The following is a 24,393-nucleotide window of genomic DNA, read 5'->3' as shown; positions in this document are numbered from 1 at the left end:
TCAACTCATCCTGGGAATTCTTTCAAAGTAAATTGCTTTGAAAGAATTTTTCGCTCTTTCACGAGCCTCGATCTTGTATACAAAACAAAACAAAAAAAGAAAAAAAAAAGAAAAAGAAAAAAAGTACATTGCTCTCTCTCATGCACAGATTTATACCATCTCGTCTTCAGTTGTCATACCCTTCCTCCCATCCATGGTACACGGAATCTTGTGGTGAGGCTGTTGCCCTGAAACAACTTGCTTTCGTCTCCTGGAAAGCAAATCCAACGGAAGGAAATCTCATTTCCTTTCACAAAGCCCGAAACAAGTGTGTGTCCACCCTCAGGAGAGCCAGGAAACAATATCTCACCATTCTCAAGACCGAACTCTCTTATCTGTCTCCCTCTTCCAAATCCTGGTGGCGTCTGGTCAAATCTGTTTCTGGTGTTTGTTCCCCCTCCATCCCCTCCCTCACCTCAAATGGCTTAACGGCTGACTCCGCACGTGAAAAAGCTGAATGCCTCAACTCTGTGTTTGCCTCTAAATCTTGTGTCGCAAACCCACACCTCTCTGTACCCACCGTACCCAGTCGTACCGTGGAAAAGTTTCTGTCAACCCTCGACTCTGATTCTGCAACTGGTCCTGACGGCATCAGCCCACGGGTCCTAAAATCATGTTCTTCTGCTCTTTCACTCCCTCTTTCTGTTCTCTTCACCCTCTCTTTTGCTCAAGGTCATCTGCCATCTGCTTGGAAATCAGCCAACATCACCGGTTTGCACAAAAAAGGTGCAAAAACAGATCCCAGCAACTACAGACCAATCAGCCTTCTCCCAATTATCAGCAAAGTCATGGAATCCATCATTGCTTCAGATATGAAATCTTTCCTCTTCTCCAATGGCTTGATCTCTGATCATCAATTTGTTTCAGACCTGGTCACTCTACTCTGGACATGCTGCTTCTGCTTTCTCAACAATGGATGGAGGTCCTCAACGCCAAACAGGAAATTAGAGCTGTCTCCCTTGACATTTCACGTGCCTTCGATACGGTCTGGCACCCTGCTCTGCTCACCAAACTCTCCTCCTTTGGTATCCATGGAAATCTCCACGCATGGCTGGCGGACTTCCTCTCTGGTCGTAGTCAACGTGTGGCCCTGAATGGGTTTCTCTCATCTCCTCTTCCTGTTCAGGCTGGAGTTCCCCAAGGTAGTGTTCTGGGCCCTGTGCTTTTTCTGGTCTTCATCAATGATCTCTCTGACTCTCTTGAAAATCCTCTCTATCTCTTTGCTGACGACTCTACTCTCTGTCGCTCCATTCCTCATCCCTCAGATCGGCAGTCTGCAGCCTCCTCACTCTCTGCAGACCTGGACAAAATCACAGACTGGTCAAACAAGTGGAACATGTCTTTCAATCCTGACAAATCTCACACTCTTACAATGTCTCTCCGAAAGGACCGACTGGACAACCCTCCCATCTACTTTCTCAACAATCCTCTCCAAGAAGTTCTGTCGCTCAAGCTTTTGGGTCTCACTATCTGCCATGATCTTTCTTGGGAAAACCACATTTCCAAGCTGGCCTCCAAAGCCAGTCGCCGACTGGGCATCCTCCCTCGTGCGAAGTCCTTCCTTGGCACACCTGAGCTCCTCACCACATACAAGGCTTTCATCCGCAGCTCAATGGAATACTGTTCCCTCCTCTGGGCTGGTGCTGCTGCCTCACACCTTGCTCGGCTTCACGCTGTTGAGGCCAAAGCTTTCAGAATCATTGGAATCTCCTGCGATGTAGTCAACACCGAGGGCCTTTCACTTACTCACCGCAGGCAGGTTGGTGGTCTTTCTGTCTTCTACCGACTCCTATCCGGCCTTGCTCCCCCAGCTCTCTCTGTGCTCTGTCCCCCCAATATTCCTTCAGGTCGCACAAGATCTGCCTGCAACCCTCTTATGGTTAAACTGCTAAAGTCTAGGCTCTCTGCTCACCTTCACTCTTTCATTCCCCTTTTCTCCCGCCTCTGGAACAAACTCCCCCACTCCCTTCAATCCCACTCCTCCCTCCAGGTCTTTAAAACAGCTGTTCACCACCATCTCTTATCTTCCCCCATCGAAAACCTTGATCTTTTCTACCCCCGGTAATTCACCCCAGAGTCCTTGCAGTGTTCATATGTTTTATTCCTCTCCCACCTCCCCCCAAGTCCTCCCGATGTCCCTGCTCTCAAATGTTGTGTTTGTGTCCTTCCCCCTCTTCCCCCTCTTCCCCCTCTCTTTTGTGTCCTTCCCCCTCTCTCCCCATCTTGTCTGCCGCTCCCCTTGTTTTTTGTGTTTTATGTGTCGGTTTGTCTTTTTGTGTGATTAATGTTAGCTCTTTCACGAGCCTCGATCTTGTGTACAAAAAAAAAAAAAAAAAAATGGTGCTACCTTACTTTGTATACTCGTGAACAATATTGTCGTAGTTTAGTTCCATAATTTTCTACCAAGTTGCAGAACTAAAACACACGTTGTATCGCACCTTTCATTTGATCAATATGCAAGTTTTCAGTTTACGATTTCCCATTTGGGTCTAGTTATTAGGGGACGAGGGGTTGCGGCGGTGATGCTAGACCGGGCAGAGTTTTGATGATCAGCTGTGTGCTTAATTCCTCTCTCCAAACATACAGGAAATTTGAAATCATTTTAAGATCAAGGCCTGTTCTTGTGAAAAGTCTGATATGAGAAGGAATCAAAATGTTGTTTCTCCAACCATGGAGGAATGACCGAGTATCAACAAAACTCGGCACAGACGTTAGTCCATTCTCTACGTAACTTCTGGCTAGTATCACATTCTTCCAAGCAGTCAGTGTGAGTTTCCTGATGCCATTGGAATAGTTATCATGTTTCTGGCTACAAAATATTTTGGACACAACAAAGGGGAAAAGCTTTGGACTCCCCGTCATAGTTGTATATTTACCATTCAAATTGCAAAAAAGCACTCAAAAAAGTACCTCCTCTGAAGGACTTTGAGCTCCACTGTCAGTGTTTATGCTCCTCTTCCTCATGGAAGAGCGGAAGGGAACGTGACTTGGGGAGGAGAGGCAACGCAGAGACAGTGTAGATGTAAGAAGCAAGGGAATGAATAATGAAAGAAAAGAGGCTAACGGAGAGAGGGAGATACAGTAAGCTGTAAGTAAGCGAGCTTGGATAACATGACGGAGTTAATGGGGGGTAGAAAGGATCATAGGTCAAGATGGAAGATGACATGAGAATATTGCTCTGCTGCACTTGCAGATTCTCCATGAGCAAGCAGTCTATATCTGCATAAAAAATATAGGTGTAATGCTCAGGTGGAAAAGCCAAATAAGCCAAACCAGAGGAATTCATTGTGAAACAATGAATTAATTGTTTATTTATTTTGTATGACTTGACCTGTATATGATATCATCAGTGGGATTAATTTGTTGTTTTTATGTTTGTTTGTTTTTTAATCAATGATGTACAGTGAAGTTGTGACAATGTTTATAACTCAAGGAGTGACGGGATAAATTGTGGAATTTACTCAACAGTTCACAAAACACGAGCACAGACGATGTAGCCAATGACACAGACCAAGGTACGAACTCACGTTTGGACTTTCTAGTGCGAAGCATGACAGATGCGAATGATTTAAAATAATAAGTGCATTAGTACAGTTTAAAAGTTACTTTTTGCAGAAAAAAAAATTCTAATAGATTGCAGAACTATCATTCAAAAAATGAACACTTCTAATTCCACCACTAACTACAACGGATATCCAACCATCTCCATCATTCTCAATGCTCTGTAAAAAGGTATATATTTAATAAAGAGGAAGTAAATTCCTGCATGGGGCTCGTGTGAAAAAATTCTGACAACCCGGGACTCAAACCCACAGACCTCATCAGTCATCACTTACGCGGTGACAGCCCACTGAGCTATTGAGTCTCAGAAAAATCTTTTGCTAGCTATATATTGTTGCGGATATGGCATTTGGCCTCAATATCCGCTTGTAAATACTCCCCTATTTCCCCAATACTCCCCAACTATCCCCAATCCCCCATTCCCTAGTCCCATTGCCTGTAAATAACACTCTGTAGAACCGACCTTCCCCTTTTTCCCCCATTAAATGTCGTGCCCAGGTCCACCGCATCTCACGTAGACAACTATAGGACATCTTGCTAGTTATTCTTAGTCTATGTCAGTTAAGGACTCGTTTCCATTAATTCTGACTCTTCGTTGCACCAGAATGTGATTGTATGGCACCAGTAGTGAGTTTAGGACCTCCCCACACCTCCTCCCATCTTCCCCATGAAACAACAACTACAACAACAACTACAACAACAACTACAACAACAACTACAACAACAGAGGGGTGCGGCGCGGCGTGCGGGGAGTGTGCGTCCTCACACCGGCGTGGTTAGCCGCCATTGCCCATGCGCTCCACGGGGTTACCACGAAGGGGCTGGCTGTCAGCTCCTCGTAAGGGGCGGAGCCAGTAACCCCCCCCGCACCCAATAAGAAGGGCGGACCGATTCCATCTGGGGCGGAGCTAACTAGCCGAGGGCGTGTCACTCCCCGCCGGATATACGCAGCCACTTGCCGGACGTGACGTCAGATGCGCCCCGAGCTTAAAGAAGAGACAAGTCGCGACCTCCAAGCGCTGAGCGAGCTCCACGCATCGACCCGGTATTGCAGTACCTCCGAGAACGGTGCACCCCCTCCGAGAACGGTGCACCTTGAGCCATCGACTACCCGCTTTCCTTGCCATCAATCCCCGTGTGAGTCAGTTTTTGTCCTGTTTATCTGTCGTCTGTCGGGGCTATTATAAGACCGTGTTTAAGTGCCTATCTTCCTATGCTGTCCCTCTTGTCGTTGTAATCTGACCTTCCGCCCTAATATAACCTCCTCCGGAGGTCTTGAGAACTGAACCCTTGGTGTCGTGTCATTTTAATCCAGCCGTTGTGTCTTTTTCATCATTGATTTAGCATAGCGCGACTTAGTCAACGTTCGAGTATAATCGGGTAAACGTGCAGGCGCGGTCATACCAAACCGCTCGGTAAACCAACATCCACAACCGCGTCTGTAACAATTGGTGTCAGGAGTGTCGGATTCGGACCTGGGACTAAATTTATTAGGCCCAAATTTTGGAACACCAATTGTACCACTAGGGTAACAATTGGTGTTGGGGGAGGTAGAATTCGATCCGGAGCGCGTTTCCCGCGCTCGAAATTATAACGGCGAAATTTGATTTTGTTTTACGGAAATAAAAACCCGAATTTTGAAAGTCGCGCTATGGCGGATCAAGACAGCTGGGGTCCGGTAGGGGAGAGTGAGGCAGGGTCGGTCCAGGACCAAATTGAGGGACGCGAGGAGAGCGAAGCAGCGAGGGTAGCAGACGCACAAAATAGCGTCGTTGCGCCCGACGTTGCGGGGGCGCAAAATGGCGCCTCGCTGGTCACCGCGCCCGCGACCGTGGCAGCGCCCCTGGTGGATTCGAACCTTTTCCTCCTGCAAATGAGGGCCCTTATGGAACAAATGGGTGAGCAATTGGGAGACCAAATTAGAGGTTTGAAAAGCAGTATGGGACAAATGGGGAACCGGATGGAGGCTCAGAATGAGCAATTGGGGGTAATGGGGAACCGGATGGAGGCTCAGAATGAGCAATTGGGGGTAATGGGGAACCGGATGGATGCTCAGGGTGAGCGATTGGAGGGCAAAATAGGGGTAATGGGAAACGAAATGGGGGTAATGAGGGACGAAGCGAGGGGTACCGGTGAGGGGTTAGACAACGGGATAAAAGAGGTGAAAAAGGGGTTAATGGGGGTAGAAAATAGAATGGCTGCCCAGGAGAATCAGATAGAGGGAGTGAAAAATGGGTTAGAGGGGTTAGAAAACAGGATGGAAGGCAAATTGAGGGACATGAGGGACCAAGCGGAAAGGGAAGTTAACCAAATGGGGCAGCAGATAGAGGGGGTCAGAATGGGGGTAGAAACCAAACTGGATGCTCACAGGGAGGAAATGGAGCAGATGAGGGTGGCATCTGGGCAGGAGATGCAAGTGATGGGAGAGGAGATCAGAAGAGGAGTGAGTGAGGAGGTCGGAGGAGTGCGCGAGGAGGTGAGGCACTGTAAGGAGCACATGGAGAAGGAGGTGAGAAAGGGGACTGTAAAGTTACAAGGGGGCATAGAGGACCTGACGCAGGAGGTGGAACAGCTGACGGAGGGACAAAAAGAACTAACGGAGCAGGTTCAAAGGAACACTGCGGTATTAGGAGGGTTAAAAGCGACACAAAACGACATAAAAAACGACTTGATAGCGACAAAGAGGGAATGTCAGATGGTACGTGAGGGATTGACAACGAGGTTGGACGAGGTGATAGAGGTAATGGAGACGAAGGACCGGCAGGTGAGGACGCACATGGAAACGGTCAAGGTAGCCTTGGAGGACGAGCTTGAGGAGACGTACCGGGGAATAAAAGAGGTGAAGCAGAAATTAGAAGAAGTGGAAGAAGGGGTGAGCGAAATTAAGAAGCGACGGAGAGAGGATAAGAAAGAGATAAAGGAGGAAGTAAAAGAATTGGTCCAAAGTCTGTGTTCAAATCGTGATGATGTGCTCATTAACCGGATGAGGGATTCGCAGGCGATGGAGGAGAAGCGAAGAGGAAGAGGACCCGGTGTAAGTGGTGACCAATATGGTCGTGCGTATGATGCGCCAGGGGATTTAAGAAGCTTGGGGGTCGAGATTGACCCGGGTGTTCGTGAGAGGCCGTTGGTGAAGTGTGTGACAGGTCTGGTGTGCGAAAAAGGAGGTGTGCAAGAAAGTCCGACTCTGGGGTGTGTGAGGAAAAAGTGCGTGCCAAGGAGTGAGGGTGCTGGCGAGAGTGAGTCGGTTGTAGCGCGTGTGCGAGGGAGCACATGGAAGCGCGGTGTGGTAAGTGTTACAGAGGGTGTGACGGGAGAGTGTGCGCAGGAGTGTGCGCGAGAAAGGTGTGTGACGGACAGGTGCATGGGGAAAGAGTGCGCTGTCAAAGGCAAAGAAGAATGCACACCTGTGGTGAGTGTTACAGAGGGTGTAACGGGAGAGTGTGCGCGAGAAAGGTGTGTGACGGACAGGTGCATGAGGAAAGAGTGCGCTGTCGGGAGTAAGGGTGAGTGCGTTGTCAAGAATGGAGGTGAGAGTAGTGAAAGTGACAAGGAGAGTGAGTTGGTTGTGACAGGTGAGCGAGGATGTACACCTGGGATGGAAGGATGCACACCTGGAATGGTAGAGCGTGAGTGGGAATGCACGCTGGAGTTGGTAGTGAGGCACGTGGTTGGGTGTGCGAATGAGAGCACACCTGTGATTGTCACAGAGGAGGTGACCGAGGAGGGGGCACGAAGAGGTGTGTTGGTGAGGTGTGCGACCAACGAATGTGTGCCAAAGTGTTCGGTGGTCAGGTGTGTGACCAAGGCTGTGAGTGGAATGGGTGTACCTGGGGGTGTAAGGAAAGGTACGAGGAGCATGGAAACGGCTGGATGTGTGAGCAAGGAACGGGCTGCGGGGTGTAAGCATGCAGGTGAGGCATCGAAGGTAACCGGGTTAAAGGTTAGGTCGACTTTTAGCCGAATCTGGCCCTCGGTGCGTGCTGGGCCTCGCTTTGAACGGCCGCGTCCGTGCTCCACTAGGCGGAGCGGGCAGCCCGATAGAAAGGGTCGTCATGGCGACCACTTTTTGTTGAGGCAGTCCGGCAGGTCGAGATCGGGACATTGGATGGCTCCACGCCGAGATGGTGCGTGGGATCTCGGCCCGGGTAAGCCCCCGTCCCTGCACCGAGTGCCGGACGCATCCAGCCGCTGGCACAGAACAACCCGCATTCATGGCTTGGCTTTACGAAGCCGGGCTTTGGACAGGAATTGGCGCACCGAGAGGTATTAGTGAGTAGACGGGTGATGAGGATAGTGTTTTGGCCCCGAAATTAGAAAAAAACAAAATTTGGTGATTGGCAAAGGATTGGCAGTAGTGATTGGCAGATGATGGGTAGTGATTGGCAAATTTTTGATTTGTGGAAATTTGATGTGCAAAATTGGTAGTGAGCGATGGGCCCGATGGGTAAGGGGGGCATCCCTGCCACCCTTCCCATGGGGGGGCAAATGCGCAATAGCTTATGGGGTGTATGGCAGTGAAAACTAGCCCGGGTGGGTTAGGTTATATTGTAGGGATCTAGCGAAGATGACATTAGGTGACGTTAAGTTTAGTTAGTGACTGATACCTGTAGTGGGGACGCAGGTAGTTTAGTATGGATGATAATGACGAGGGAGCGCAATAGTTTAAAGGGACGACTGGGAAGCGCAAGTTTCAGAAGGGAGTAGTTAGATGAGATGATGCCGTGTGTGTGAGAATTGAACAGGTGTGATTGCACAGGTGTGCAACTGGACAGGTGTGTGGAACAGTGTATGAGTAGTGAGTGTTGTGGATCAGCGCGAATGCGCTTGGGGAGAGAAGGGTGCAGGTGGCACCAGGTGTGAGAGCACAGGTGTGCAGGTACAGGTGTGTGGAGAGAGTTGGAGTAAGTGGTGCGGAGTGGTGTGCATGGTGCGAAGGTGTGGATGGGGGAAGAGTGGACCCCTTTCACGAGTACCCGGGGCGGGTAGTGTAAGTGTTAGGTAGAGGGTATAGGTAAATTGTGGTTGGATATTGGCATCTGTGGTGCGGGTGACAGAATGGTATTGTGGATGGGTGCATTAGTGTTGTGGAAATGGCTGGGCGTGTAGCCTGTTAGTGCGTGTAGTTGGTTGGGCACTCCACCACTGTGAGGATGTCGGCCAGGTGAGGCCGCAGGTGGGCTCTGGGAGCCGGTAGTTGTGAGTGGGTGCCTGAGGATCCCGGGTGTGGATCGGGCAGCCCAGTGCCAGAGAGGGCACCGAGTGGGGAGAGCGCCAGAGGGCCTTCCCCAGGTAGTTAGGTTAGGGTAAGGAGCAGGTAAGCTCGGAGGCAACTACAGTGGTGGAGGTGTCCAGGTGGGTAGACCTGTTGGGAGAGGTACACGCCACAGCCCAGAAATTGTGCGAGGGCACCGGGAGATGAATCGGGGGAGTGAGACCCCAAATTGAAAAGCACCACAGTTTGGCCAATGGGAATTGGTTTTTAGAACCCATAGTGTAAGAGGGCCAATGGTTTGGCAGGAGAAAGACCCCAGGTAGTGTAAAGTTGTTAAAGTCATTTAGGAAATAGTTAGGATTGATGAACCTGTCGCACCATACGCAGCCACTTACCTGTGGTGATGATGATGACTCCACACCTGTGTTTTCTTTGTTCTGTTCACGACGTGGATGAGACATTGGGGTGATTCCATCTCTCCCTCCCTAGGAGGGACTGATGATGAATTGGTAATGGCAAATTTTGATGTGCAGTTGGAGATGGCAAATTTTGATGAGAGTTGAAAATGGCAAATTTGATTGGTTAGGAGGGAGAGAAGACGAATTTGGTATATGGGAGGAACGGGGAAGACAGTAGGGATGTTTGTTGATTTGTAAAGTAGATGTTTATGGGTAGTGTTGTGTTTTGTGGATACAGTAAGGGGTAAGGGAGGGGCCATGTAGGTTACCTGGTGGGGGGGGGGGGCGTACGGTAGGAACGTACCTGTCTCACCTGGTTCCCATGTGCCCCCAGTGTGCATTACCTTGCATTGCGTGCACTTTTGCGCCCTTACCACCTTACTCACTTGTCTGCTTCTTTTGTCTCCCACCTCCGAGGATCTGGCTTTGGGGTAGAGAGAGAGGAGAGAGAGGTGCTGGCTACGCAGTTGTGGGCCTGCACTTTCGCTGCTTGCTGCCTGGATCGATACACCATATGGACCGCAATTTTGGTGGCCACCCACAATGGACCGCAGTTCTTTTGCGGGCAAGCACCACCCGTTGATGGACCTATGGGTCAACGTGGCACCTATGCCATACAAGGTGAACCACTAATAGTTGGCCCCCTGACGGCCACAAATAAGAAATGGACGCGGTTGGCGCCTTTCTTTATTTTTTTGAAAGAGGCAAGAACACCAAGTGCACCACACGAAGGCAAGACCAGCGGCAGAACATCGGCCGGCTGCGACACCACCGGTGATTTATAAACACTTTATTGGTGCACCGGATGGTGCTGACTGTGTTATGGGGTGGTGCTTTTGATGCTTGGATGGGGTGCTCTGCACATTATTAAAGGCCGTAAGGCCACAGAGCACTCGTGGGTTGGTGTATCGATGCTGGCATGCGTGCTCTCTCTATGCATAACATCTGCATGTGTTCCTCCAAAAACAGGTCCTGGATCGTAGTGTAAATATCAGCGTAGTCTTGTAAATAATGCTCCCTACCGGCTGTATGTTTAGTTTGCGAATTCTTTCCGCAATTCGGTTATCCTGTGGGCGTGTTTCTGTGAGGAGAAGGGTGCAACGTCGCAGGGGGACATATTTACTCATTTGTGAATATCTGTAAAACTGTCGCACTCAGGGTAGAGTTAATAGTAGAGGGAACTACATCTGAGTGCCACACTAAAATAGGTAAAAATTTATCGGGTCGGGACGCCCCGAGGGTAGAGAAGGGTGCAATGTTGCGGATATGGCATTTGGCCTCAATATCCGCTTGTAAATACTCCCCTATTTCCCCAATACTCCCCAACTATCCCCAATCCCCCATTCCCTAGTCCCATTGCCTGTAAATAACACTCTGTAGAACCGACCTTCCCCTTTTTCCCCCATTAAATGTCATGCCCAGGTCCACCGCATCTCACGTAGACAACTATAGGACATCTTGCTAGTTATTCTTAGTCTATGTCAGTTAAGGACTCGTTTCCATTAATTCTGACTCTTCGTTGCACCAGAATGTGATTGTATGGCACCAGTAGTGAGTTTAGGACCTCCCCACACCTCCTCCCATCTTCCCCATGAAACAACAACTACAACAACAACTACAACAACTACAACAACAACTACAACAACAGAGGGGCGCGGCGCGGCGTGCGGGGAGTGTGCGTCCTCACACCGGCGTGGTTAGCCGCCATTGCCCATGCGCTCCACGGGGTTACCACGAAGGGGCTGGCTGTCAGCTCCTCGTCAGGGGCGGAGCCAGTAACCCCCCCGCACCCAATAAGAAGGGCGGACCGATTCCATCTGGGGCGGAGCTAACTAGCCGAGGGCGTGTCACTCCCCGCCGGATATACGCAGCCACTTGCCGGACGTGACGTCAGATGCGCCCCGAGCTTAAAGAAGAGACAAGTCGCGACCTCCAAGCGCTGAGCGAGCTCCACGCATCGACCCGGTATTGCAGTACCTCCGAGAACGGTGCACCCCCTCCGAGAACGGTGCACCTTGAGCCATCGACTACCCGCTTTCCTTGCCATCAATCCCCGTGTGAGTCAGTTTTTGTCCTGTTTATCTGTCGTCTGTCGGGGCTATTATAAGACCGTGTTTAAGTGCCTATCTTCCTATGCTGTCCCTCTTGTCGTTGTAATCTGACCTTCCGCCCTAATATAACCTCCTCCGGAGGTCTTGAGAACTGAACCCTTGGTGTCGTGTCATTTTAATCCAGCCGTTGTGTCTTTTCCATCATTGATTTAGCATAGCGCGACTTAGTCAACGTTCGAGTATAATCGGGTAAACGTGCAGGCGCGGTCATACCAAACCGCTCGGTAAACCAACATCCACAACCGCGTCTGTAACAATATCATATGTATATTTTTTGTTTTTTATATATATTTTTTATTAACGGAGTTTTTATTAATTTAATTTAATAAATTTAATTTTATTATTATATATATAACGGAGTGTTACAGGGGCGGGGGTGTTTGCAGTAGCGTTGCGTAACACCATTAAATGAACCAAAAAATATTTTGTTTCATTAACCAACAAAACAAATATTTTACGACAAATAAGTCAGACAATGAGCGATTTAAAGGTGAATTTGTTAAATCCGGACACGATCTACATAACTTCCGAGCATTCGCCGACCGCTGTGAACAAGAATCCCGTGTGAACAAGATCGACCAATGAAGTTGGTCTTTGGAGTAAGGAATTAAAGTGTTATGGTGTGTCTTAAAGTCTTATGTAACAACCATTCAAGGAGCGGTATGGAGAGTTTATGAGGGGTGGGGAAGAGGGGGTGTCTGATTTTAGCAAAAACGTTAGTCCCTTCTTATTTTTGAACGGCCCCTTCTGACATTAGTTTATGGACTAGCCGAACCCCGTGGAACATCCACGGAAGGGAGGATGTGGTGTATGGATAGAGTGTACCATTATGGATGGCATAGGGGATTTGCTTGTCCGAGTAAAAGTTAGGAAGAAAGATGAGAATGAAGAGTGCGTATATGAACAACGTATTTATTGCAATCTACTTAAATGACAACGCTACGATATACTTTTGAAAAATGAATGGATTCGTAATAGGAATCGGCATAGCACCACTCTGGGATTGTCCACTCAGTGGACGGCTTGCTGTCGCCTTCGCCTGTCCAATCAGCGGGACGGCTTGCTTTGCCTTCACCCAGCAGACGCCAATAAGATGGCGTCGTAAGATGGCGTCGGATCGGCAGTTAATCGGATGATTTTGGGCCCCAACGTCGGCTAATTCAGATTTTTCGAGTATGGCTGTACGTGATAAACAAAGAGCGTGGTTCGTAGATCGTAAATCCATTAGTGCCGTGGGCATCGGGTCACTGGGTGCGGCGTAAAAGGGATAACAAAGTCGAGTCCTTACGCTATTATTATATAGATGTTAAAGATCCACAAGGTTTCCTTCACAAAGAGTGGGCAAGCTATCGCCGGCACCTTGGACAAATTACAAATTCCTGCCTGAACTATTGCTGGGAAAGCAATGACAAACCATCCAGTACAATCCTTGCTCAGGAAGCTGCTTTGGCGCCACGGATGCTCAGTGACGAGTATGGTACATCAGATATCAAATAAAAATAACAACTGCATAGCAAAAGTGAAAAAAAATTAAAAGGAAATTAAATTCGTTTAAAAAGGGACACGGATAGACATATAGAGAGGGGAGGAAGAGGAGTCGGGGAGGAAGAGGAGTCGGGGAGGAAGAGGAGTCGGGGAGGAATAGGAGTCGGGGAAGGGGGGGCAGTGGGGGTGGGGGAGGGAGAGAGAGGGGAGAGACAGGGTCTGGGGGAGAAAGAGAGTAGGGGGGGGGGGGGAGGGAGTGGGAAAAGGGGGAGGGAAAGAGAGGATGGGGATGCTTTTGCTAGCTTTTCCCGTCACTTCGGACGGGGACTCTTCCTAGTATATATACATACATATGTACATACATATATCATGTTTGTCCTTTCTTTATTTGCAATTTACAAAGTGGTGTCCTGATGTCGACTTGCATCTTTTCCTGAATAGGTCCACACGCTCTTCCAAGAACCTGAGCTTCATCTTAACCTTCATATTTTGAAAACTTGTCAAACTCTTTTCTCCCGCCTCTGGAACAAACTCCCTCACTCCCTTCAATCCTACTCCTCCCTCCAGGTCTTTAAAACAGCTGTTCACCACCATCTCTTATCTTCCCCCATCCAAAACCTTGATCTTTTCTACCCCCGCTAATTCACCCCAGATCCACCTTGTTTGAAATTCCAACTTCTTTCCTGGAAGTCCTGGCAGTGTCCATATGTTTTATACCTCTCCCACCGCCCCCTTCCCATGCCCCCCCCCCAAAGCCCTCGCCCTCTCTCAGATCTCTCGATGTCTCCATGTCTCTCGGTCCCTGCTCTCAAATGTTGTGTTTGTGTCCTTCCCCCTCTCTCCCCATCTTGTCTACCGCTCCCGATGTTATATGTTTTATGTGTCGGTTTGTCTTTCTGTGTGATTAATGTTCGCTCTTTCACGAGCCTCGATCTTGTATACAAAAAAAAAAAAAAAACCAAAAAAAAAAAACCACTAAGTCTCATTAGTTTAGGTGTCATGCTTTATTTTGGTCAAAGCACCGCGCCCTTTGTTCAATGTACAAAACATTCAAAGGTGCCATGGAAATCCAGCCATCAGAGGAATATTATTCAATCATAACTTATAGCAAGGCTCTTGGAGGATGAAGATTCGTCTTAAGTATGAAAATTCTCCCACTCTCCCCAACAGGATGGGATTTGTGATGTCTCACACTGGATTGCTAATAAGCCATTTTACTCGCACTTGTTACTTCCGCCACCGAAGGTGAACAGAGGTTATATGTTTTTACCCCTGTTTGTCTGTATATTTTGTCTGTGCGTGACAAGGATATCTCAAAAGGTCGTGGATGGATTCGGACAAAACTTGGTGGAGACGTTGGATGTGTGACAAGGACAAATTAGTTTGATTTCGATGAAGATCTGGATCCGGATCCAGATACAACAATTTTTAAAGTGAATCTTCACAATTGAGAGATAAGACCAAAATCGATTTATGGAATGATGTTTCAAAAAGTTGTGGATGGATTATAACAAAACTTGGTGGATGAGTTGGGTAGGTGACGAGAACAAGCTGATTAGGTTTTTGTTCAGGTCCGAATGCAGATCCGGCCTATCGGTGGGATACAAAACCTAAACTGTTCAGCCTGGCAAAGCTATGTGCTCCATGAAGTGCCGTTGTACTTAGTTCATGTTAACCCTTATGTGACGTACCAAGGTGTCAATCGGTCCTCGTAACCTGGCTCATCGTTCGAAGCGATGTGCGTCCACTTACTATGCTATATCCATTTGTCCATTAATTTTTTCCACATCAGACTGAGGCGTATTGTTGGAGCTTTTACAGAAATTGCATGCAGGGCAAAGACATCAGAAAACTTTTGTTTACCTTCGCTCAAATGGGATTTGAAACTGGGATCCCAACATCATGATCCAGAGTTTCAAATGGAACTTCAAGACAGGCCGATCCATGTTCCTTCATGTGGAAGATAGACTTACCCTCCCATCATTGTCCTGCACGCAATACATAGTCAAGCTTCTCCATGGGCCTTCTGATTCAATGCATCATTGCCTTCTATGGCAGGAGATTAGATACTGCCAATGCAGTGTTGTGGCAAATAATATACTGGGTTCTTTGTCACTGCCTTTGCAATGGCAGTCAGGGCAGAAATTTGCAATTTGGCAAGAATTTCATTCAAGCATGACCTACAATGTTCCTTATTCATGTGACCACATGAACGTCTGTGGCGTCACATGTATGACCACCTGAATTCCATGCCTGGGACATGCGTGTGTCAATAATCGGAACTTTTAGCATTGTATTTATCATCAACACTCCCCACCGGAGATGCGGGGTGAGATCCAAGAATGGTTCCAACGTTGAATCACCAAAGAGAGAGGCAACGTGAAGTTGGTGTTCACGGTTCACGAGTTTGTTTGAATATCAAATTAATGAAATTAATCTCAGCGTGCAGAAATTAATATGACAGCACATTGGTAGATTAAAGATGTCTGACAGCTGGTAGTCGAGTCCGTTTGTGATAGACAAAATATAAAATATTCCAGCAGGACAGTTCCTGGTCACATGTGAAATGTCCTTTCACCGAGATATTGTTCACCATAGTCGAATAATTCTCCTGATTTTCCTACTCAAATATGGGGGACATGTTTTTTGTATCTCTTCCCAATCTGCTCTGACAATAGTGCACATTTACTGGCAAATGGAGACTGTCTGAGTGGCCATGTCACAGGAGACCATTGCCCATCTCCTTGATGGAACGTACTGCTAGTTGTAGGACTTCATTAGGGCCAAGAGGTGCTCATTCAACTTACATGAAAGACCTCACTCAGTACCTACCAAACTCAGTACCTACCTCACTCAGTAACCACCCTCTGGCACGAAATGCTCAAAACCAAGACAAACTCGGACAAGCTTTATACCAAATCTCTCACGGTATCAGCCACGTTCAGAGAGAATAGTTCTGGAGCGTCATGGCACTACTTTGATCTTTGACAGTTGATTAGAGTTTATAACATCAATCATAATCTATGTTAGGCTGGTATGATAGCCGAGAAGAATGCACACTCACCTGTGAGCTGTCTAGCCTAGGTTTGAATCCCGACCCAGCTACAAACTGGCATCCTTGTGTTACGCGGGCAGGACAATGTATAAATTGGGATAAACTGGGCGACTTGTCTGCCAGGATTAGTCGGTGGACGTTAAAGATCCCACGGGGTCCTTCGATAAGAGTCTGTAAACCATCGCCGGCACCCTGAACAAGTTACAAATTCCGCCTCTAACCGAAAGGAAGCACTGAATTAGTGGCAGTGCCGTGCGCCCAACAATGATGCAAACCAGCTGCCATGTGCAGCACATGAAATTAACTGAAGATAACCTATATTGTTATAAAAGGTCACTTCCGTAGTACAAATTCAGTGCAGAGTTTTCAACTGAACTAGTTGGACAGATGCAAACACGACTGCAAAACCTTCCCATGGTGTGTTGTCCTTTACTCTGACCGACATACGAGAACACAAGTCTCCATTTCTTTAATTGCAAGTCAAATGTATTATGAAATTTTCCAATTGTCAGCAATTTGGTCAAATGTATTATGAAATTTTCCAATTGTCAGGAATTTGGTCATATGTATTATGAAATTTTCCAATTGTCAGGAATTTGGTCATATGTGTTATGAAATTTTCCAATTGTCAGGAATTTGGTCATATGTATTATGAAATTTTCCAATTGTCAGGAATTTGGTCATATGTATTATGAAATTTTCCAGTTGGCAGGAATTTAGTCATATGTATTATGAAATTTTCCAATTGTCAGGAATTTGGTCATATGTATTATGATCATGAAATTTCCAGTTGTCATATGTATTATGAAATTTTCCAATTGTCAGGAATTTGGTCAAATGTATTATGAAATTTTCCAATTGTCAGGAATTTGGTCATATGTATTATGAAATTTTCCAATTGTCAGGAATTTGGTCATATGTGTTATGAAATTTTCCAATTGTCAGGAATTTGGTCATATGTATTATGAAATTTTCCAATTGTCAGGAATTTGGTCATATGTGTTATGAAATTTTCCAATTGTCAGGAATTTGGTCATATGTATTATGAAATTTTCCAATTGTCAGGAATTTGGTCATATGTATTATGAAATTTTCCAGTTGGCAGGAATTTAGTCATATGTATTATGAAATTTTCCAATTGTCAGGAATTTGGTCATATGTATTATGATCATGAAATTTCCAGTTGTCATATGTATTATGAAATTTTCCAGTTGTCAGGAATTTGGTCATATGTATGATGATCATGAAATTTCCAGTTGTCATAATATGTATTATGAAATTTTCCAGTTGTCAGGAATTTGGTCATATGTATTATGATCATGAAATTTCCAGGTGTCATATGTATTATGAAATTTTCCAATTCCAGTTATTATGAAATTTTCCAGTTGTCAGGAAGTAAAAGAGAAGGGGAATGCCAAGTCTGATTTGGGCTTGTTGAGAATCCCAGAAGACCTGTTGTCGTCACCACAGAGTGAGAAGCTATAAGCTTACCCACGGCAATGGAAACATTTTACCTGTTATCCGATCTGGGTGAAAAGGTTGATTTTGTTTGTTATTTCCCTCTCTCTCTCTCTCCCATCAAGGAAGACAAGAAAGCAAAATTGATGGATACTAAAGCTGGATTGATAACCCAAACATGCATTCACATCCCAGCGGTTTAAAAACAAAGGTCAAATAACATCCACAGACTCAAATTGCTCACCTGACCAATCCAAATGCGGAAACATTCCTCTTTTTAGTTCTTGCTGGGCACACGTGCAAAACAAAGTAACCGATCGACTTAATTTAAACGAGCTTGCCGTGAGTTCCAAGGTCAGACTCCAACCTTACTCGTTTGCTAACCAATTGGTCACACGTGTGAGGTCGTATCGGTTTACGCGTACCTGCTCTTTTCCTGCGCACCCAGGCACCTCTGGAGGGTGTCCAAGTGCTTCGTGCATTCCTCGTCAGTTCTGCAGCTTTCCACAGCTTTCACGCAGTCGAGTTCCGAATCCACCAGGCCTGCAATTCATTCATAAACAATGGAGTACTTATTAATGCATATCGCCATCATAAATCCAACGATGATTAGCCGTCGACGTGTTTATAAATCCTTCTTTCTTAACAATCATATTCCATCATGGCATTTGCACCTGAAGAGGAAACCATAATTGCGTTGGCGGGACAGCTCATAGGTGGTGGACTCGCGTTTGAGCCGTTTGACCGGGGTTCGAATCTCGACACGACATATACACTGCCCTCCTGGTGCTTCACGAGCAGGGTGCTGCATCAGTGATTACGCCGTCCTTTGGAGGGGACATTTGCCTGGTGTTGGCTTAGCGGTTAGGGTGCGGGCTTGGGATCCTAGGATCCTGAATTTGAATCCCGGTCGATCGCTGAATTAATGCCAGGGCGGTTAACTCAGCCTGTCATCCTTCCGAGGTTGGCAAATCTATTCCCATCATCTTTCGCAATTCATCATTTGTCTTCCTCTCTCTCTCAACGATACTCCACACATCCACCGAACCATTCGCATTTCCACCCTTTCCAGCCTTCGTTGCTGCTCTACGTTCATTACCCATGTCTCGCTCCCATAAATCATAACACTTCTCACACATGCAGCATACACCTTTCCCTTCAGCTTCAACGACAGTGATGACATCGATAATTGAATTTCAGTCAAATGTGCATTTGCTATACTGAACTTCTTAAGTTCCACGAGTTTTGGAATTTGAGAATATTCAAGGAGGTTGAGTGAATTTGGCCTGGGTTCAGATAATCCAGGTTTGGCAATATTTTGGGGAATAACCTGCTGGGAATTTTATTTGGATATGGAATGGAAAAAAGGTGTTTCATCATTATCAAATTGACTTTTATTTAATAAGTATTCCCTTACCAATGGTGCTTCGATACAAACCCTCTAAGTCGGTGCTCCCATGGAACAATCTGCAATTGCACTTGCAAAACACACGGTGCAATTGTACTTTTCCCAAACCATGAGCCCAGCATGACCAAGATGATCGTTTTCACAGTGGCTCGACTAGTGCCTGAGAAATGTATGCAGGGTGTTCAAAATGTTCTCGGACCCAATACTGCGATATCCCTTCCTATCGCATCCTCTTACTTGCAGATTATCGTTTTCTTTCCTCTTCCCTCTCTTATTATATGACTTCCCTTGCAAGAAACTTCGATGCAGGAGGTGATTAGGCCCATCAAAGCCTGTGCTAATATTACCAACTTATGGTGGTTTGGCCATGTTCTATATTTTTTATCGTCGAGCAAGGAAGCAACACGTACCATTTTAAAAGTCATTGGTGTGACTCGGCTGGGGTTCGAACCAATGACCTCCCAGAATCGGAGCGGACGCTCTAATCATTACGCCACTGAGGCTGGTAATTGCGTCCACCTGTTGCTCTGCCGCCCTAATGTCAGTTCAAACCTCCGTGACCTCGCTCTTCCATGAGCCTTGACCTTGGAGAGAGGAAAAAAAAATCCAGTTTTTATATTTCATATTCATCAAGTCCATATCAAAAGGAAATATTTTACAGTTCTAATTATACGTTCATATATTGAAGAATGAGACCTGGTGTTGGCTTATCGGTTAGGGTGGCTGTCTTAACATCTTAGGGTCTTGAGTTCAAGCCCCTGTCATGCCATTGAAATAACACCAGGTGACACAAGCTATCATCCTTCCGGGGTCGGCAAAATGAGTACCAGCTTCCTGGGATAATAAGCCATTCAAGTATCCTACATCGGAGGGGCTAACTTCTAAGTGGCGATCCATCCATATCCATGGCGACCCTTCCAGGATTGCACTCCTTAGCCAGATTAAACTGCCTCGGTTGCCCTATGCACCTCATGGCATGGAAGGAATGGTTATGTTGAAGAATTGAGGAATATAAATAAAATTCCGGCAGGTCGTGGACTATTGCGAGCATCTTGTTCTAAGAACATTAAGAACAACCCACGTTACTGGACGGATGATCCTCCTGTGGAGTGGAAGGGAGGAGGTGAGCGCGAAAAGGTGGGGGTGGATACAGTAGCCAGTAGGTGGGGGGGAACAGGTTGCTTTGTCATCATTAAATGGTGAATGTTTATTCACTCAACCTCCTTGAATATTGTCAAATTCCAAAACTTATGGAACTTAAGAAGTTCAGCATATGGAGGCAATTATCAGAAGGATTTCCACATTTATTATTTCACCTTTAATACCTGACAGTGTGAAAACCACAAGGACAACTCGCATCAGCATAGCGTCTTCTCGTCGATCTGAAACAAGACAAAGCAATTCCACTATTAGCTATTAGTATTATTATTATTATTAATTATTATGATATTTCTTCCACTATTAGCAATTTACTATTATTATTAATTATTATATTTCTTCCACTATTAGCAATTTACTATTATTATTATTAATTATTATGATATTTCTTCAACTATTAGCAATTTACTATTATTATTATTAATTATTATGATATTTCTTCCACTATTAGCAATTTACTATTATTATTATTACTTATTATTATGATGTTTCTTCCACGATTAGCAATTTACTATTATTATTATTAGTTATTCTGATATTTCTTCCACTATTAGCAATTTACTATTATTATTATTATTAATTATTATGATATTTCTTCCACTATTAGCAATTTACTACTATTATTATTATTAATTATTATGATATTTCTTCCACTATTAGCAATTTACTATTATTATTATTAATTATTCTGATATTCCTTCCACTATTAGCAATTTACTATTATTATTATTAATTATTATGCTATTTCTTCCACGATTAGCAATTTACTATTATTATTAATTATTATTCTGATATTCCTTCCACTATTAGCAATTTACTATTATTATTATTAATTATTATGATATTTCTTCCACCATTAGCAATTTACTGTTATTATTATTAATTATTCTGATATTTCTTCCACTATTAGCAATTTGCTATTATTATTATTAAATATTATGATATTTCTTCCACTATTAGCAATTTACTATTATTATTATTAATTATTATGATATTTCTTCCACGATTAGCAATTTACGATATGCTTGTTATTAATTATTTTGATATTTCTTCCACGATTAGCAATTTACTATTATTATTAATTATTATTCTGATATTTCTTCCACTATTAGCAATTTACTATTATTATTATTAATTATTATGATATTTCTTCCACCATTAGCAATTTACTGTTATTATTATTAATTATTCTGATATTTCTTCCACTATTAGCAATTTACTATTATTATTATTAAATATTATGATATTTCTTCCACTATTAGCAATTTACTATTATTATTATTAAATATTATGATATTTCTTCCACTATTAGCAATTTACTATTATTAATTATTATGATATTTCTTCCACGATTAGCAATTTACGATATGCTTGTTATTATTAATTATTATGATATTTCTTCCACTATTAGCAATTTACTATTATTATTATTAATTATTATGATATTTCTTCCACTATTAGCAATTTACTATTATTATTATTAATTATTATGATATTTCTTCCACTATCAGCAATTTAGTTTTATTATTAATTATTATGATATTTCTTCCACTATTAGCAATTTACTATCATTATTATTAATTATTATGATATTTCTTCCACTATTAGCAATTTACTATTATTATTATGAATTATTATGATATTTCTTCCACCATTAGCAATTTACTGTTATTATTATTATTAATTATTCTGATATTTCTTCCACTATTAGCAATTTACTATTATTATTATTAAATATTATGATATTTCTTCCACTATTAGGAATTTACTATTATTATTATTATTACTAGGGCATGCCCGTACTATATATAAGCTAGGACGTGCCCGTACGTGGGTGCCCGTTCCTTGCCAAAAAAAAAAAAAAAAAAAAATTTGTGTAGGGGTGTGTGTGTGTAAACATCCTAGGGCGTGCCCGTACGTGGGTGCAAAAAAACATGCGTGCAAACAACAACAGCAAAAAAAAACTTTGAAACCACGTGGCAGTAACGACCACAGAACCCCCCCCCCCCCCTCTATTTACATGAATGGTTTGGTCCATTCGCAACGACCACAGAACCCCCCCCCCCCCCTCTATTTACATGCAATGGTTTGGTCCATTCGCAACGCCAAAGCGAACGGCGAACGGCTAAATCGCCATAGCTCGGTAAGTACTTGTCCGATTAATTTCAAACCTTGAAAAGGCACATCCTCGGGTCCCCAGCAATATACCTGGCAAGTTTAAAGAATATCGGACCCGTGGTTGTCGAGAAACAGCGGTCACAGACAAACAAACGTACAAACGTACAAACGTACAGAGATTACTGGAATTATAGATAGATGATATTTCTTCCACTATTAGCAATTTACTATATGCTTGTTATTATTAATTATTATGATATTTCTTCCACTATTAGCAATTTACTATTATTATTATTAATTATTATGATATTTCTTCCACTATTAGCAATTTACTATTATTATTATTAATTATTATGATATTTCTTCCACTATCAGCAATTTAGTTTTATTATTAATTATTATGATATTTCTTCCACTATTAGCAATTTACTATTATTATTATTAATTATTATGATATTTCTTCCACTATTAGCAATTTACTATTATTATTAATTATTATGATATTTCTTCCACTATCAGCAATTTAGTTTTATTATCAATTATTATGATATTTCTTCCACTATTAGCAATTTACTATTATTATTATGAATTATTATGATATTTCTTCCACTATTAGCAACTTACTATTATTATTATGAATTATTATGATATTTCTTCCACTATTAGCAATTTACTATTATTATCATGAATTATTATGATATTTCTTCCACTATTAGCAATTTACTATTATTATTATTAATTATTATGATATTTCTTCCACTATCAGCAATTTAGTTTTATTATTAATTATTATGATATTTCTTCCACTATTAGCAATTTACTATTATTATTATTAATTATTATGATATTTCTTCCACTATTAGCAATTTACTATTATTATTATGAATTATGATATTCCTTCCACCATTAGCAATTTACTGTTATTATTATTAATTATTCTGATATTTCTTCCACTATTAGCAATTTACTATTATTATTATTATTAAATATTATGATATTTCTTCCACTATTAGGAATTTACTATTATTATTATTATTATTATGATATTTCTTCCACTATTAGCAATTTACTATTATTATTATTAATTATTATGATATTTCTTCCACGATTTGCAATTTACTCTATGCTTGTTATTATTAATTATTATGATATTTCTTCCACTATTAGCAATTTACTATTATTATTATTAATTATTATGATATTTCTTCCACTATTAGCAATTTACTATTATTATTATTAATTATTATGATATTTCTTCCACTATCAGCAATTTAGTTTTATTATTAATTATTATGATATTTCTTCCACTATTAGCAATTTACTATTATTATTATTATTAGTTATTATGATATTTCTTCCACTATTAGCAATTTACTATTATTATTATTAATTATTATATTTCTTCCACTATCAGCAATTTAGTTTTATTATTAATTATTATGATATTTCTTCCACTATTAGCAATTTACTATTATTATTATGAATTATTATGATATTTCTTCCACTATTAGCAACTTACTATTATTATTATGAATTATTATGATATTTCTTCCACTATTAGCAATTTACTATTATTATCATGAATTATTATGATATTTCTTCCACTATTAGCAATTTACTATTATTATTATGAATTATTATGATATTTCTTCCACTATTAGCAATTTACTATTATTATTATAAATTATTATTATATTTCTCAGAGATATTTCAGAAATGATTGCAAATTGATAGCGATATGTGTGCTATGTAGTCTTCATTGGCTCAGAGAGAGTTGTGCTCAGACACTCGTAGGGCATGGCTGTCTAGGTGGGGGATAATGCAGCATGTCCCACATGTCTGTGTCATGAGACAGAACGGATGTCCAAAGCCTGCCGAGATACGCCATCGCGGAATGGATGGGTTATTAAACCGTGCCCCTGGCCAACTAATGCTTTCATCCGACACCAAATGATTTAAAAGCAAATCAGCTCGATATGTACGGCAGCATCATGGAGAGGTCCATAAAGATGCCCATCTCGCCAGGAGATTTGCTGTCGTAAAAGCGAAACTCCAAGACAGCATCATGGGGTGCACATCGTGCGTCCCTTATTGGCCTCGATCAGTGAACGAGAGGCCTAACAGAGGGACTCTTCAGTCTGGTGTGATTGAGGATCCCCGCCCGCAGGGCAGATCACTGTGACGCCCTCAGGGCATGACTTCCCAGGAAGGAAAAGAGCAGTGTATTTGGGGGGGACGGGAGAGGGAGTTTTGGGGATTAAATAAAAACTCTGCTTTGTGCAACTATAAACTTCATTCCATGTGAATACTGTGGAATGCCAAGAAAT

General features: G+C 43.2%; 1 protein-coding gene across 1 annotated transcript in view; it reads right to left on the bottom strand.

Annotated features, from left to right (window-relative positions):
* The window catches only part of LOC137438384 (GDNF family receptor alpha-2), a gene marked incomplete at its 5' end in the record, with an annotated part of 39,421 nt that extends 19,249 nt beyond the window's left edge, over positions 1–20,172 (bottom strand). The window contains 2 exon segments of the mRNA XM_078767629.1: positions 17,808–17,925; positions 20,116–20,172. Of these exon segments, the coding sequence (XP_078623755.1) occupies positions 17,808–17,925; positions 20,116–20,155 (158 nt within the window).
* Positions 20,173–24,393: the final 4,221 nt, after the last annotated feature.

The sequence above is a fragment of the Myxine glutinosa genome, chromosome 13, assembly GCF_964187855.1.
Source record: "Myxine glutinosa chromosome 13, kmMyxGlut1.1, whole genome shotgun sequence".
Taxonomy (NCBI): domain Eukaryota; kingdom Metazoa; phylum Chordata; class Myxini; order Myxiniformes; family Myxinidae; genus Myxine; species Myxine glutinosa.
Note: the sequence above shows the minus strand (reverse complement) of the source record. Positions and strands in the feature narration are given on the sequence as shown.